Source organism: Notamacropus eugenii, chromosome 3 (genome assembly GCF_028372415.1).
Source record: "Notamacropus eugenii isolate mMacEug1 chromosome 3, mMacEug1.pri_v2, whole genome shotgun sequence".
NCBI classification, from domain to species: domain Eukaryota; kingdom Metazoa; phylum Chordata; class Mammalia; order Diprotodontia; family Macropodidae; genus Notamacropus; species Notamacropus eugenii.
Genome location: NC_092874.1, coordinates 107,292,437 through 107,308,195, shown reverse-complemented (window position 1 = coordinate 107,308,195; position 15,759 = coordinate 107,292,437). Strand labels below are relative to the sequence as shown.

General features: G+C 36.9%; 1 protein-coding gene across 15 annotated transcripts in view; it reads left to right on the top strand.

The window, feature by feature from the left end:
- Positions 1 to 15,759, top strand: part of SSBP1 (single stranded DNA binding protein 1) — a 22,151-nt gene extending 6,392 nt beyond the window's left edge. For all 15 annotated transcript variants that reach the window (XM_072652531.1, XM_072652534.1, XM_072652543.1 and 12 more), the window contains 5 exons: positions 564 to 624; positions 3,318 to 3,458; positions 5,877 to 5,964; positions 11,143 to 11,231; positions 15,594 to 15,759. In XM_072652531.1, coding sequence (XP_072508632.1) covers positions 564 to 624; positions 3,318 to 3,458; positions 5,877 to 5,964; positions 11,143 to 11,231; positions 15,594 to 15,637 — 423 coding nt within the window. In that variant the 3' untranslated portion in view covers positions 15,638 to 15,759. The remainder of the gene's footprint in view (positions 1 to 563; positions 625 to 3,317; positions 3,459 to 5,876; positions 5,965 to 11,142; positions 11,232 to 15,593) is intronic.

Below are 15,759 nucleotides of genomic sequence, written 5' to 3'. Positions count from 1 at the left end.
GGGATTGTTTATTTTAGGGGACCTATGTATATATATATATGCATTTTTCCTGCAAGTGGTGAAACTGAAATACAGTTTGTATATGAAGCTGCTGTGAAGTTTCCATCCTGCATGCTGTGCCAATATTGGCTTTGCCATGTGACCTAAAAAGAACTCTGACCATATAGGAGTTAAAGAAGTAACTGGACAGAGTCAAGGGCTGTCTTATTCTGGTACTCTCTTTTGCATTAGGGACATTTTTAAGTGCATAATTGGGTCTTGTGATGGAGATAGTCTCTGTTATGCCCTTGGAGAGAGGGAAGGCTTAGTCTTTTTGTGATGAAGAGGGTACCTTTGAATACATAATGAAGAATTGTTTTGAAAATTCCACTCAGTAATTTTTTTAGCCAACAAATATTTTCTTTAAATTTTGTTGACAATTGTTTTTTGAGTTTGTTTAAAGCAACTTACTATTTATTTTTTAAAAAACATTACTTGGTTAGCAAATATTGATTTTTCTTTGCTACTTGTTTTGTTTGTGCTTTCTGAAAATTAAAGCTATCCTATTGTTTCTTTCTATTTAGGTACTTCGTCAATTTGCAAGATATTACTCTGAAGGAAGTACCGGTTTAGTTCTTGAACGATGTAAGTAGCTGATAGCTAAGGTTATAAGTTATATATGTAAGCTTACATTTAAAGGTTAAATTAAATTAAGCTTAAATTATATATGCTTAATATATCTAACATATATAACGTGTGTTTATGTATGTATGTGTGTGAAGACATACATATAGGTATAACCTGTTAATTTATTTGTCTGTGACAAATGATCTATGAATTCTTTCATTGACTTAGGTTTTGTGCCTGAACCAACAATCCCATCCACTGAGGAATAGATTTCTAGTCAGAACGACCCTTAGAGAGCATCTGGTCCAAGATTTTTATAGATGAGGAAATAGATTCAACAATCTATTTGTTGAATAATTCAACAATCAACAACAACAACGACTTGCTGAACACGACACAGAGTAAGAGACAGAGCCAAGCTTAAGCCCAGAACCTTTGATTCCAAATACAGGGATCAGCTCTGCCATTGATTTGTCACTAACTAAGGTAGGAAGGGCCTCCTTAGTAGACATTTCTGAGACTGCTCTTTTTCTGCCAAACAACTTCCTACTCCTCTCCTGTATGTGATCAATTTAGAGCTCAAGCTGCCTGAAAAATCTGAACTTAAGAGGAGATGGTAAAGGAAAAGGGGAACATAAAACTGAACATATCTTGAAGAGGATATCCACTCTTCCACAAGTAAAAGAGAAGTAGAAGGGGATGAAGGTCCTTCTTTAGACTTGGTGATGTTGGAAGAGTAGTTCAGGCATTAGCCAAAGTGCTTCTCAAGTATCTGCCTTCCTACTTTTCCTGTAATTAGTCTTTTCCTTGAGATGTTGAGCTTTACCTCACCTAGGGATTCTCAACAGGGAAATCATAATCAGCTACAGACTTCATTGCAGTCAGTTGCCTACCATTGGGCTATAGTTTCTAGGAAGCATTTGAAATACTGGCATCTTTAGGAATGTGGAGAAGAGGAACAAGATGAAAGGGTGACCATCTACATGCCACTCAACTTCTTAAGTAATTAAAATGCTTAAAATTTTAAAGATTTAAAAAGTTTCAGGGAAGTAGACTGACACCCATGATGTAGTATAGTGCATTTCATTTGGGCACGGGCTAAAGAGGATGTGGGATTGGAGGCTTGGCATGTACATGCCTTCCAACATTTTCAGGGAGAAAGGGAACATGTTCAAATTAAGCAGAATTTCAGATAGCAGGGGCCGATCTACCTTTTCCCCTCCCTGTATTTGCCAGCCTGAACTCCTTATCACAATTCTCTCCAGTACTTGGGTCAATCATGAGACTTCTTCCCTGTAGCTGAAGTCCTGTAGAACCTGTGCTGGGTGAGGGGAAGCTGATGGACATCCTTGGTCTCATTCTGCTTGATCTTAATGGTAACATCAACAACGTTTCAAATATCTGTTGATTAAAACCTATGGCCCAGGGATTGGCATTTGATCACAATGGAGTCTGTTATTGAACAGTTGTCCCTGTTGGGTGTTTGGGTTCCTACTCTTCTTTTCCTTTACTTCCTTGACTTGAGGGGCCTGAAATCTTAAGTTATAACATTAGGTGGAGGAATAAGAGGTTGCTTTGTAGAAATAAGGCAGACTTTCAGAAATTTTTGCTTATGGTCCCCAGATTTTTAGCTTATGTTAGTGATGGAGTGGTACCAGAGGAGATGATTGGATTTGCAATCAGTGGCTCTGGGTACAAATCCTAATCTAGCCACTTACTACTTGTATCACTGTGGGCAAGAATTTAACTTCACTCTGATTCTGTTCCCTTATTTGTAAAAGGAAGAGATTGAGCCAAATGATTTCTCTGATCCTTTGTGGCTCCTGTGAAATCTTATTTTATAGGAAACATGGCAAGGGGAAAAAGAAAGTAAGTTAGAAATTCTTCTGTTACCTGGCATAGTTTTATAGGTAACTACCTTTTTTGCCTTATTAAACAAAGTATGTTTAACTTTTTACTTAAAAACTCATGGCTGTTATTGTGAACGTAATTTATTGTACAGTTGTATAGATGTGGAAGGTGTGGGACAATGAGCTTAATATGTATCCAGGATGTATCCTAGAAATTGTTTTTTTAAAATTATATTTTATTTTCTATGTAATCAGCAGAAATCTACCTTTTCTCCTTTTTCCTCATTGAAATAAACCACTCAGCTGCAGTTTGACCTTGCCATCGTAATGTTATTGCAGTTCTGTGTTCGTGTAAATATCTGGGTTTTTTTGTTTATCCTTTCATTTCTCGGTAATGAGTTGCCTCTGAGACTTTATTCTGGTACCAATAATTTCTGAAGTCAGAGTCTACTCTCTACCTTTTTTCCCTGAGCACTGTTCTGACATACTTTCTCTTACCTTCCACTTTGGAGTGGTGAAATGGATAGAGGGATAGGCCTGGAATTAGGAAGACCTAAGTTCAAATGTGGCTTTAGACCCTTAACAGTCTTTGTGAGCCTGTACAAGTCTTAACTTGTCTTCTTCTGTTACTTCAAATATAAAGTGAGAATCATGGTGACACCTACCTCTTAGGGTTCTTCTGAGGATCCAGTGAGATAATATTAGTAAAATTCTTAGCACTGTGTATGGCATATGGTTCCCTTCCCATTTCCCCCATTAAAAATATAGTAAGACTTAGTTCTCTGTTGTTCTTTGGAGTATTTCTCTCAAGTTAAGGATTTTGTTTTTCAGTTGTACATTTATCTTTGTTTTTTATTTCAGCTCTTAATCGTGTCCAGTTACTTGGAAGAGTGGGTCAGGATCCTGTTCTAAGGCAATCTGAAGGAAAAAATCCAGTCACAATCTTTTCTTTGGCCACAAATGAGATGTGGCGATCGGGAGAAAGTGAGACATCCCAACAGGGTAAGTTTCAAAGACTTTTGGGTGAACCAAGTATATTTATTAGTTTGGTACCAATATTTGATGATAGATGGGATTTTTATGGAGTTTACATCTTATTTATAAGACACCCTTCTTTCTTATACTTATGTTGTAATCCTATGTAAGTAAACTGAAGATCCTGATTCTTTTCAAAGGTGACCCCCAATTTTATACTATTTTTTTTATAGTGACTTCCTTAAGACAAATTGGGTAATACTTTTCCTTATAGAGACACCTTGTGTGTGTGTTTTTTTATTCTGACTTGAATAAAAACTAAATGGGCTTTTCCATATAGGTAGGATAACAAAAAAGAATCCTATATAAAAATGCAAATCTCTTTTATGTACTGCTTGCTTTTCTTTTCAAGTAAGTTCAACCTGTTGTTTTTAAAACTGTATTGTTTGCCTGTGCTTCTTTCTGGCCTTTTGTTCTCCTCTGTACACTTTCAAAAGAGAAGCCTTAGTGACCTCAGTAACTTCTTTTCTAACCTACTTTATTCCTGGCAGTATACTGTACATACATCTTCCAAAGCACTGTTTTCCAAAGTTGTGCGATCTTTTGGGATGCACGCATAAAGTACGAGGACCAAGAAAAGCAACTCAGTTATTCGGCAAGCTGCTTGCCTCTGCTGCTGTCTCCCTTTTCTTAAGCACATGGTGGGCTGCTGCCCAAGATGGCCTGCTGTACTTGTTCCTTCACTGGTCAGTGATCAGGCAGTCCATTCTTGATATGGCTTAACTTCATCCTCTTAACTCCTTTTTCTCCGTAAAGGCAGTGGCCAGTCATTCCCATGCTCCTGCTGCCACCATATGTGGATGATGTCCTGGCACGTGGGTTTCCCCGCTACCTAGCTGTTAAAACTTTCCTTCTCCTCCTAATAAAGAGGGGCTGAGCCATAGATAATTAGCAGGAGTGTAAACAAGCAGCAGCAAGAATCAGAGGCAGTGAGTTTGAGGCTCACAGTATTATTTCAGATCTGTAACATTGTTCCAGTTTGGAAGCAAATGAAGAAGGCACACTTTTATTTATTGGTTTGTTGGTTTGTTTGTTTTCAGTTTTCTACAAAGAAGGCACACTTTAAAAGAATTTGGTTTTTCTATTTTTTTCAGTGAGTGGAGAATAGAAAGAAGAGGTTAACATTTCTGTTCATTTAAAAAGGAAAATTTTTTTCAAGTAGCTCAATTTCAAACACAAACCACTGCATAATTGGTGGATGGAATTGAAGTATGACCAGTGTTGCACCTGCTTGGATCTCCTTATTTTTATGAACTTTGCTATAATAGCCATTGAAAGCAATTATAGAAATAAACCTGACATAGATTTTTTGAAACATCGTAATCACAAAGTGTTAGACCAAGATAAAAAATAATAGTATGTTCATATTGTTCTCACTGAAATGATTTTTTTAGTGAGAACAAAAAGGTTTTTTGTAGTATTAAAAAAGAAAAGAAATTTTAAAAATATTTTTTCAACTTTATCTTTTAAAATGTTTTTTGCATATATTTTATAATATACATGGCATTAATATATTAGATATATTATATTAATAAACATACATATAAACAATTGTGTGCTCAGAAATTGATGGCAGTGTGGTCAAGAAATTTTAAATACTATTGAAAAGATTTTTAGGTTCAGAGCAACTGAATTACAATTTGCTACCAGGTAATCATTTTTTTGTACAAAACAGTTCATCACAACTGTCTGCTAAAAGTAGTTTTGTACACATTGGTGAAGGTCTCATAAAAAAATTTGGTCCTTAAATTATTGAGTCAAGATAGAAACTCTTGTTTAAACTTAAGTTGTTTTTCATTTATCTTGTTTGTTGCTTGCCTTTTAATTAATAGTCCTTTGTGCTTCATTGATGCCACTCACCTGAGCATCTTGAAAACTAAGTAGTTAAATAATTTTTTAAATATAATTTATTTTTCTTTTCAGTTTTCAACATTCACTTCCACAAATTTTGAATTCTAAATTTTCACCTCGTCTCTTCCCTCTCCCCACCCCAGGACAGCATGCACCATAATCACCCCTTTTCCCAATCTGCCCTCCCTTCTATCACCTACCCCCATCCTCCTCTTTTCTATTTTCCTGTAGAGCAAGACAGATTTCTGTATCCCATTGTCTGTACAATTTATTTCCCAGTTGCAAGCAAAAACAGTTTTTAACATTCATTTTTAAAACTTTGAGTTCACATTCTCTCCCTTCGTAGTTAAATAATTTTACCTATACTTGTGGTATATTTCTAATAAGACCCAGGAATTTGGATCTAGTCTGTGCTATCATCCTAGGCAGCAGAATCTAAAAAGAACCTTCTCTTTTTTGTTGTGTTAGGAATAATTACAGTGATTCTACTTTGTGCGGTGGCTGCTAATATTTCTACCCCTTTTTGTAATTTAGGTGATATCAGCCAAAGGACCACATGGCACAGAATATCAGTTTTCAGGCCAGGCCTGAGGGATCTGGCCTATCAGTATGTGAAAAAAGGGTAAGTAAAGAAAGGAAGACATATGGGAAGGATTAAATGCCTCCTAGAGTTGAGGACAAAAACATCTTGCTTCAAGGAGATTGTAGGAATCATGTAGTTGAAGAAAGAGTTTACAACCTTCAGGGATGGGATCATTCCATAATTTTTTGTTGATGTATCTTATTTTGAGGCGTAAATCCCATAAAAAAGCTAAGCAAAATTGCTCAGTGATGTAATTTTCCTCTCTTCCACCCCTGTAGTTTGTTTTTTCTTACTAGAAAGTATGTTTGGCTTGGAACCAAAACTGTACTTTCCATTTGACCTGAATTCTCTTACCTTTTACTGTTGTCTCCATTTATCATTTTTTGTCATTGTGTATATTATTTTGGTTCTGCTCTTTTTTCTCTGTGTCAGTTCATATGCTATCTTTCATATTTCTCTGAGTTGTTCATATTTCTTTTCCTTATGGCATGATAATATGTGTAGGTCTGTGTACGTATATGTATACATACACATACACACACACACATACACACACACACACACATACACACACACACAGAGAAGCTCAATCATTTCTCATTTGTAGGGCATTTAATTTATTTCCAGATTATTGTTCCTATGAATAGTACTTCTGTGAATATTTTGGTACTTAGGGATGGGGAGGGGAGTTACTTTATGTCATTGATCTCCTTGGCGCATAAACCTAATAGTGTGACCACTGAATCAAAGGGTGTGGACAGTTAATTCTTATATAATTCCAAATTGTTTTCTAGAATACTTGTACCAATTTGCAGCTCAAACAGTTATGTATTAATAAGACTTTCCCCACAGTTCTTCAACATTGACTATTTCTGTCATTGTTGAGTGGTGGGGCAGCTAGGTGGTGCAGTGGATAGAGCAGCAGTGCAGGAGTCAGGAGGACCTGAGTTCAAATCTCACCTCAGACACTTGACACTCACTAGCTGTGTGACCTTGGGCAAGTCATTTAACCCCAATTGCCTCATCCTGGGTCATCTCCGGTCATCCTGATGAATATCTGGTCACTGGATCCAGATGGCTCTGGAGGAGAAGTGAGGCTGGTGATCTGCACAGCCCTCCCTCACTCAAAACAAAGTCAAGTGCAAGTCATGTCATTATTTCTCTGATGACATGGTTTTCTTCGGCAACGAGGCATGGACACACACATACACACACATACATACACACACACATACACATACATATACACGTACACATTGTTTAGTGGTAGTAGCAAGATATTGTGACTATTTGACTTAGCTTTAAGTCAGGAAGATCTGGATTCAGATCCTTCTGTGACACGTTTGTGTGAATATGATCAAGTCATTTAACTTCTTAGGGCCCCAGGTAACTCTCCAAGACTATAATTATGCATGAGTTGCTAACCTGCAGGAGTGGAGAGAATTTCCAAACTGGCAGTTCCCCTTTATCAATTCCCATTGTCATCCCTGAAAATTCTGACCATTTTTGACAACTTAATGAGCATAAAGTGATACCTTGCCATTATTTTAATTTTGCTTTCTCTAATTAATGATTTAGAGACTTTTTCATATGGTTGTTGATTTGAATTTGTTCTTTTGAAAACTTTATATCCTTTGCCAGATGGGAAATGGCTTTTTCAACAAATATCTGAATGTCTTCTCTGTGTTAGCCTCTCTGCTGTGTGTTATGGGTGATATGAAGTTGAACAAGTTAGTTTCTTCCAGTGTGAGGGTTGCAGTTTAATTGGGGACATAGAACATAATGTACATTAAGGATTTCAGTAATAGTACAAAGGATGTCATGGACCTGTAAAAAAAAAAAGAGGGAAAATGAAACAATTATGTTTCAGTAAATATTTGTTTTATTTGCTAAAGTCCCATAAAAATGTTTTTCTTATCTCAAGAATAGATAATTTTTTTTTATACTAAGGCAAAATCCTTTTTAGGAGAGAACTCCAAAATTTATAGCAAGAGTAGTATGTGTTTGCACTTGACTGAAACAATCAATCAGTGAACAAGTATTAAGCGCCCTCATAGGGCAGCCTCTATGCTAGGCTCTGGGGGTAAAAGTACAATGATTAAGATGGTTTTTAGCTATAAGGAGTTTATGTTCTAATGGATAACTAGATATAGTTTTGTTAATATATGTGGAATTACTTTCGAATTTAGCAGTTCATGTAGATTCAGATATTCTAGGGATGTAGGGGAGAGGCTGTGTTGTCTAATGGCCATCTGCATAGTTGTGTGTTGTCTCTGACTTTAATAACCAGCCAACTCTCATACTTGTTTTCATTGGCTTTTATTTGCCAGTAAGGAAATAATATACGAGTATTGTTTTATTGTTTGACTAAATAAAAGTAAGGAAATTTAGTACAAGGATTTATATGCATTGGCTACCTGTGGCATCCTAGACTTCTTAAATCACTTTGTTAGGATTTTGGTGAGCATGACTTATTATAGAATGGGGTACAACTGAATTGAAATGGTCATTTGGTAACTTCCAAATAATCCTAATCACAATCCTAATCAAAAGGGAACTTTAAGGTCAACTAGTTTAGTTTATGGTATATTATAGTGAAAATCCTAGAGAAGACTTAAAGTACCATATTTAATACTGATGGGAGGGGTACATTTTAAGTGTCAGCAGCTTTATTTCAGTGAGGATAAATAAGGCCAAATATCAACTTTTATTTAGTCAAACAATAAACTTTTATTAAGCGCTTGCTGTTGGCCAGGCACTGTGTTAAGTGCTGGGTATACAGAAAGAGGCAACATGCAGTGCCTACTCTCAAGGAGCTTACTAGTCAACGGGGGAGACAGCAAGGAAACAAATACGTACAAATAAGCTGTATACAGTATAAATATGAAAATTATCAGAGGGAAGGCACTAGAATTAAGGATTGGGAAAAGCTTCCTATTAATTTTCATTGAGACTTGAAGGAAACCAGGAAAGGCAATATAGGTGAAGATGAGGAGGGAGAGCATTCTAGGGACAGTCAGAGAAAATGCGCAGAGCCAAGAGATGGAGTTTGTGGAATTGCATGGAGGCCAGTGTCACTGGACCAAATAGTGTGTGGCAGGTAGGAAGGTGTAAGAAGACTGGAAAGATAGAATCTAGGTTGTGAAGGTCTTTGCTGAACAGAGCATTTTTTAAAAATTTTATCCCTGGAGGTGATAGGAAGCCACTGGAGTTTATTGAGTGTGGTCAGAGGTTGGGGGGTGAGGGAGACATGATCTTTCCATTTGGAAAGAAAATTTAAAAATAATAAAATATTATATTATTATATATGCAGTAGAACCTTGGTTTACGAATTTAAATCGTTCCGAGATTCTGTTCATCATGTGATTTGTTCGTATTGCAAAGTGAATTTTCCTATAAGAAATAATGTAAAGGCAGATGATTGGTACCACATCCCTAAAAGTAGTAATATAAAAATAATTATTTATAATTTTAAGTAAGTTTTTTGTCCCTAATGTGCCTGAAATACAATTGCAATAATTAGTACACAATATAAACTGAAAATAAATTAACCTGCACTTTACCTTTGAGAAGAGTCATGGCTGGCATGAGGGAGATGAGAGGGAGGAAGAAGAGGAAGGGTTATTGCTTAGAAGGACAATCTGCTATAAGAACAACATCACAAGTGTTCTCTCTTGTGCTACTTTCACTAAAAGTAAGACTAACACTACTGCCTTCACTTATTTTTTGTTTTTTAGAATCACTTTCATGTTTTGACTCACTGATTTTTTTTTTTGTTTGCTTCTGACTAGGAATCTAACGACACTTGTTTTTGACATTTTTTCAGAATGTCACAGAAATGTGACATTGCATTATTATTAAAAATGTTCGTGGCTCTCATTGCTACAACCTTCCTTATTTGGGTGATGTTTTTCAATAAGATTTTGATGTTTGTAGTGCGAATTTTTGTTGGTCTGCAAGAAAAATTTTGTGAAGAATTTTTCCTAATCCAGCGAAGCATACATAAACCAGCTTACTCATAAACTGAGATTCTACTGTATATCTAATATAATAAAATAATAAAAATATATTTTCCATTAGGAAAATCACTTCAGTAGCAAAGTGGAGGATGGATTGGAGTGGGGTGTGACTTCAAGCAGGCCGACCCACAGGTTATTTCAGTATTTCAGTTGATGAAGAGCTGAACCAGAGTGGTAGCAGTGTCAGAGAAGAGGGGACATATTGGAGAGATTTTGCAAAGGTGAAAAGGACAGGCCTTGTCCCTTTTACATATCACTTTGCTCACAACATTCTTGTGTGTTAGTAATTGTTCAATCATATCAGATTCTTTGTGACCCCGTTTGGGGTTTGCTTGGCAAAGACACTGGAGTAGTTTGGCATTTCCTTCTCCAGCTTATTTTACAAAAGAGTAAACTGAGGCAAACATGGTTAAGTGACTTGCCCAGAGTCACACAGCTAGGATGTATCTGAAGTTAGAGTTGAACTTGGCCTGGCATTTTCTCCACTGCACCAACCCGCTGCCCTGATGTGAATAGCATAAACCTCAAAGGAAGAGAGGTCACTGTGTCATGCAGTGGTAGGGTGAGAGCCTCGAAGTGGCACTGTGTGGAAAGCAGTATTCTGTCTCTCCTGCCTCCACCAGTGAGCTCAGGGGAATGAGTGAAGGTGTAGCCAGTTGCTTAATAAATGTTAATTGAATTCAGTTAAGAGGTCTTCAGTAGCTTTGGAGAAGGCGGTTTCAGGTGCATGGTGCATGGGGATGTTGCGAGCCAGATTGCAAAGGATTTAGAAGAATGAAGGGAGAGGAGTAGAGGCAGTGAGAATGAACAGTTTTCAAAATGTGTTCACCATGAAGGAAGAAGGATGTGTAGATGATAGGTAGTGGAGATAGGTGGACCAAGTGAAGGTTTTTTGAAGTTGAGAAAGACATGGAAATGTTTGTAGGTATCAGGGGAAGAGCCAGTATATGGGGAGAGATACAAGATGAAAGAAAGTGGGGATGCTTGGGAGGACAGCCTGCTAGAGAAGTCATGCCTCTTGCGTTGTCATTCTGAACTTCAAAAATTGTCACTTTAAGCGTGGTTATGTATGTCAGTAGCCTTTCTCATACTTGTGTGTCTGTATGTGTGTATTTTTACCTTTCCAAATCAGATAAGAAGCACATGTTGGAATGCATCAGCTGTTTTTACTTACTTGTTTACAATTTGTTTTTGTCAGGGCTCGAGTTTTTGTGGAAGGGAAAATAGACTATGGTGAATACGTGGATAAAAACAATGTGAGACGACAAGCCACAACAATCATTGCGGGTGAGAAATTTTTTTCTTCAAAACATTTATCCTTTGGGGAAGAAAGATACTCTTTGTCATCCTCTTTGTGCTTTGTAAAGTCTAGAGCATGTTCTATGAGATTTTGAATTGAGGATTTGGGGATATTTTCATGAGGTACTCAAATACTAAATGACTTGAAAGGCAGGCAGGTCAGAAGAATTTTAAGTGTGTATTTGCCGAAGAATTTGCACATTTACCAGGAGCTCAGGATAATTACGATGTGATACAGTAAAAAGAGTCTTAGAATCTGGAGACTTGAGTTTAGGTCCTGGCTCTGACATTTAATGGCTGTAAGGCCTGTAACAAGTGACTTAGCCTCAGTTTCCCCATCTGTAAAGTTGAGTAAGAATATTTCATCTCTGTGGTAGTGGGGGAAAGTTTTAAGGTGTTATCTTAAAATATGACAAGTACTAAGTGTGTAATTGCTGAACATAGGACTGAATTGAACTTTTCATTTTGTGATACTCTTTAGCTAAGGTATAGGTTTATTTCTTGTCTGAAAAGTCTTTGACTTCATTAAAATAGAATTGAATTGTTACTACTAGTTGGTAGCATAGTTTCTCTGTTATGGTGTATTTTTAGCCCTGATTTTGGTTACTTTTCAGAAGAGGGAGGGGTAGAGTGAGGTCTGGGAATAAAGGGAAGTAGTTTAAAAAAAGGCACTTTCTAGAGATAATGGGAAACCCAGGAGGATTAATTCTCAGGTACTTTCCTATAGTTCAGTTGAAACTTCTAGATACTATATGCCTGCTTAGAACTGAGCTAAAGTTGAAATTTTTTCTCTCTGTCTCTGCTTCCTCCTACCACTCCATTTGATGGCTGCAAATAGTAATCACAATGGGACTTATATTACCTACTTTAACTGAGGGCTTTTGTCACAGGTCATATCTTAAAGTGGTACCAGTGTGCCACCCCTGTCCAGAAGTTTCATTCCTTTTTTGCCTTTTTCTTTGAACTAGAATTTCACACTCCTTAGAGATGACCCACTGTTACAGATGTTTTTTTCTCCCCACTACTATATACCTTCTTACACAAATGAACTAATACATTATTCACTTTTAACTAAGATAAGTATAACTCCACTGCCATTTATCAAATCTATAAAAACTTTTTGATGCTGCGATGAATTTCCATAGGACATAATTCAAGACTGATGCAGTTTTGGGGGGATCAGGGACCCCTGAAGGAGTGAAATACAGGAGAGGGTCATTTGGAATGAATTCAGAGACTCAAGCATTCTTTAAGTCAAGTTGGCAAAGATTTATTGTAATGCCAGGATGAAGGGCAGCTCTCCTTAGGGAACTTGCAGCCTAACAGGAATGATGCTACAGTTTACATAGGAAAAGTAGTAGATTTTCTGGCAGATATGCTAATTAGATGATAACTAGTCACAGGCATTATTCACTACTGGAAACGTAGGTGAAGAGGTGGGTAGGGCTGGGGGAGGGAGGGGAGGCTTCCTCAGGGTTGTATTTTTGGTCTGTTTTGCCTATATAACAAGATAACTTCGGGAGGTGACATATAGCTTGACCTCTGGATTGTATGTGGTAACTGTGGGAGTCAGTACATGATAGTTACGCTGGTAGAAGATAGTCCTATTTTTACAAGAGAAATTCTACAGAGGTCAGCTTGTTCTTGTAACAGCAAGAAAGAGTTTGCCTTACTGAGGCCTGCTTATGAGTTATTGCTAGGCACAGTGTTTCTATCATGGGCTGGGGAGAAGACTGTCATGTTTCACCAGATTGGTGAAGGTCTTATAAAAAAAAAATTTGGTCCTTGAATTATTGAATTTTGTTTCTGTCATGGGCTGGGGAGAAAACTGTCAGCAATAGTGTTTTGTGGCTAGGGAAAAATGTGATCTTGGAAGTGGGGTCCAAGCACAAGCACCCTATCAGAGCTAGGTGCTTGTTCCCTTCTTGATAGGTCACTAAGTGACATGTCAAAGAATCTTTTATTTTATTTGTGTGGTCATTCTATAAATGTAAATTGCACTTCCTTCAAACCTTAGTGGTTTCATAAATTGTTGTGACCAAAAGAATTAGGAATCTGGTGACTGACCTATTGGAAGTCTTGAGTACCTGTTAATTCTCCAATGCCTTATTTTTCCACTGAAGGCTCAAGAAATAGTTTATTAGGTGGGAATTAGGTTAATATTTGGTACATGATGCCTCAATTTCCCCCTGTATCCTTAGGCCCTCCCCTCCATACTCCCAGAGAGCTATCCTATGTAACAATTTTTTAAAATTCTGCAAAACTGATAAGTGTGTCCCCAAAAATCTGACAGTTTATGAAATCTTCCACACCATACTACCTAAGCAAAGGGTGCTTGAAGACTTTTTTGAAAATTGGGGAAACAATTGCCTTTCTCTACTTCTTTGGCAAGCACCTACCTATTTTTCAAAATTTAAAGATCACCTCCAGGGTCACAGTAGTCATATTTGCCAATTCTTTCAGGATTGTAGCATATAATTTGTCTCGTCTTGGTGACTTGAACTCAGTGAGAGCACTTAGATTGCTACATGAGAGTCTCCTCACAGATTCCATTTCCATTCTTTATTAACCATTTTTGTTCCATTTTTTCCAGTTCAAAGGTTATTTCTCTTGGGGAAGAAAACAGAAGCAAAGTAAAAATTAAGTAGTTTAGTCTTCTTACAGTTATCCATTAACATCATCCCATCCACCCCAAGTATTTGTCCTAGTCCTTATTTTGACACCAAGGATGGGTTTTTAAAAAGCCTTTTATCCCCCTATTTTTAGTGTTTATTGCCAGTCTCACATCATTTGGAAGTTAGTTTCTGACACAAGTCTTATAGTACCAAGCTACTCTTGAGTTCTCAGGTGTCATTGCTTCTACTTCTCTCTGTATCTTTTTAAAGTCTAAATTTGTTGACAATTTTGCTGTGCATTCATATTGGTTTCAGCTTCCTTTTTGCCTCTTTGTAATCATGCTTATCTAAGGTAGGCCTTTTCAAAGATAATTTCCAGTCATGAGTCCTAGCAAGTCTCGGTGATAGATGAGGTAAAATTTGCCTCTTTACATTAGAGTTTCTAGTTCTCTATATTGTCTGTACTTTGTTCATTTATATACAGACACATAATGAGAAAAAATAATTTGAGGGCATGCGAAAAAATAATTTGAGGGCATGCCATCCCCTACACTTGCTGGTAATATGTTATCCATTTTTATCCAATTTAGGAGTACACAGTTAAATCCAGATTATTTCAGTCTGAAATTGATTCCTTAGTTTCAGGTCAGAGATTTCAAGAACCCTTCCTTGTACTTGCTTTCCCTGCTTCTACAGTGATCTTACTTATTCTAGAGGATTTTCAGATGGAGTTAGTGTGATTTTTCAATTCTGGCAGTGAGAACAGAAATTTGGCTGTAATCCCTTCTCTTTAAGTTAAAGAGTTCTACCATGATTTTTTATTTTTTTAAATTATATTAATGACTTTTGTTTTTACACCAGTTGTTTCCCAGTGTACCACTATTGAACTTTTCCCTGTGACAAGGAAAAACAATTAAGATACAAATCAACTCTGTGTGTGACATTTGCAACATTCTCTGCCTTTGGTCCCCTACTGCCTCTTTTGCAAGTAGAGGGATGTCTATTTTTTAGTGTTTTTCAGGACTGATATTGGTCCCTAGCCTCACTTTTTAGCTACTTCCCCATAATGGTGGGGTGATACCCCCTACTGTTCTTCCATGACAATACTTTTTCCCAGTCAGTCTGGACTGAAGAAGCTTCTAGCTCCTGTAGTTTGCTTTTACTTTTTAACTTGATTTGTATCTCCCCTTCACATATTAGATGGTCTTTTAACAAGGCCAGTATAGCATTAACTCTCTATGCTTTCTTTGATTGTAACTACTTTTTAAATAATAACAAGGCAGTTTCAACAATTTTAAATATTTTTGAAGATGAATGCAACATAGTGATAAGTATCGATTAATCAAAATAGTTTTCCCCAAGTTCTTTTGGGAGACCTGTTTACTCCTCTCAAGTGAACAGTGTATATGTATGAGAGGAAGTATGACAATGCATAGAGTGCTAGACTTGGAGTCAGGAAGAGCTGGGTTTAAATCCTGTTGCTGGCAATCACTGGTTGTGTTATCTTGGACAGGTCAGTTAATGTTTGTGTCTTATTTTGTAGTTTGTAAAATGGGGATGATAGTATTTGCCTTATAGGATGGTTGTGAGGCCCAATTGACAGAGACTATATATAAAGTGCACACTTTGAAGTACTTTGTAAATGATGGCTGTCATAGATAGACTGATGAAGAAGAGAGAGGTAAAATGGAATAGAATTCTGAAAATAACCATTTTCTCTTTGGATTCCATGCAGATAATATCATATTTCTGAGTGACTACATAAAAGAGAAGGAGTGAGATGGACGACTCATTCAAGGCCAGTGTTGGGACATCCTCATTTTGAAATCATGTATGATCTTTGGAATTTCTTTTGACAAGAATTAAAATACACTTTTACATATATATAAAATGAACAAAAA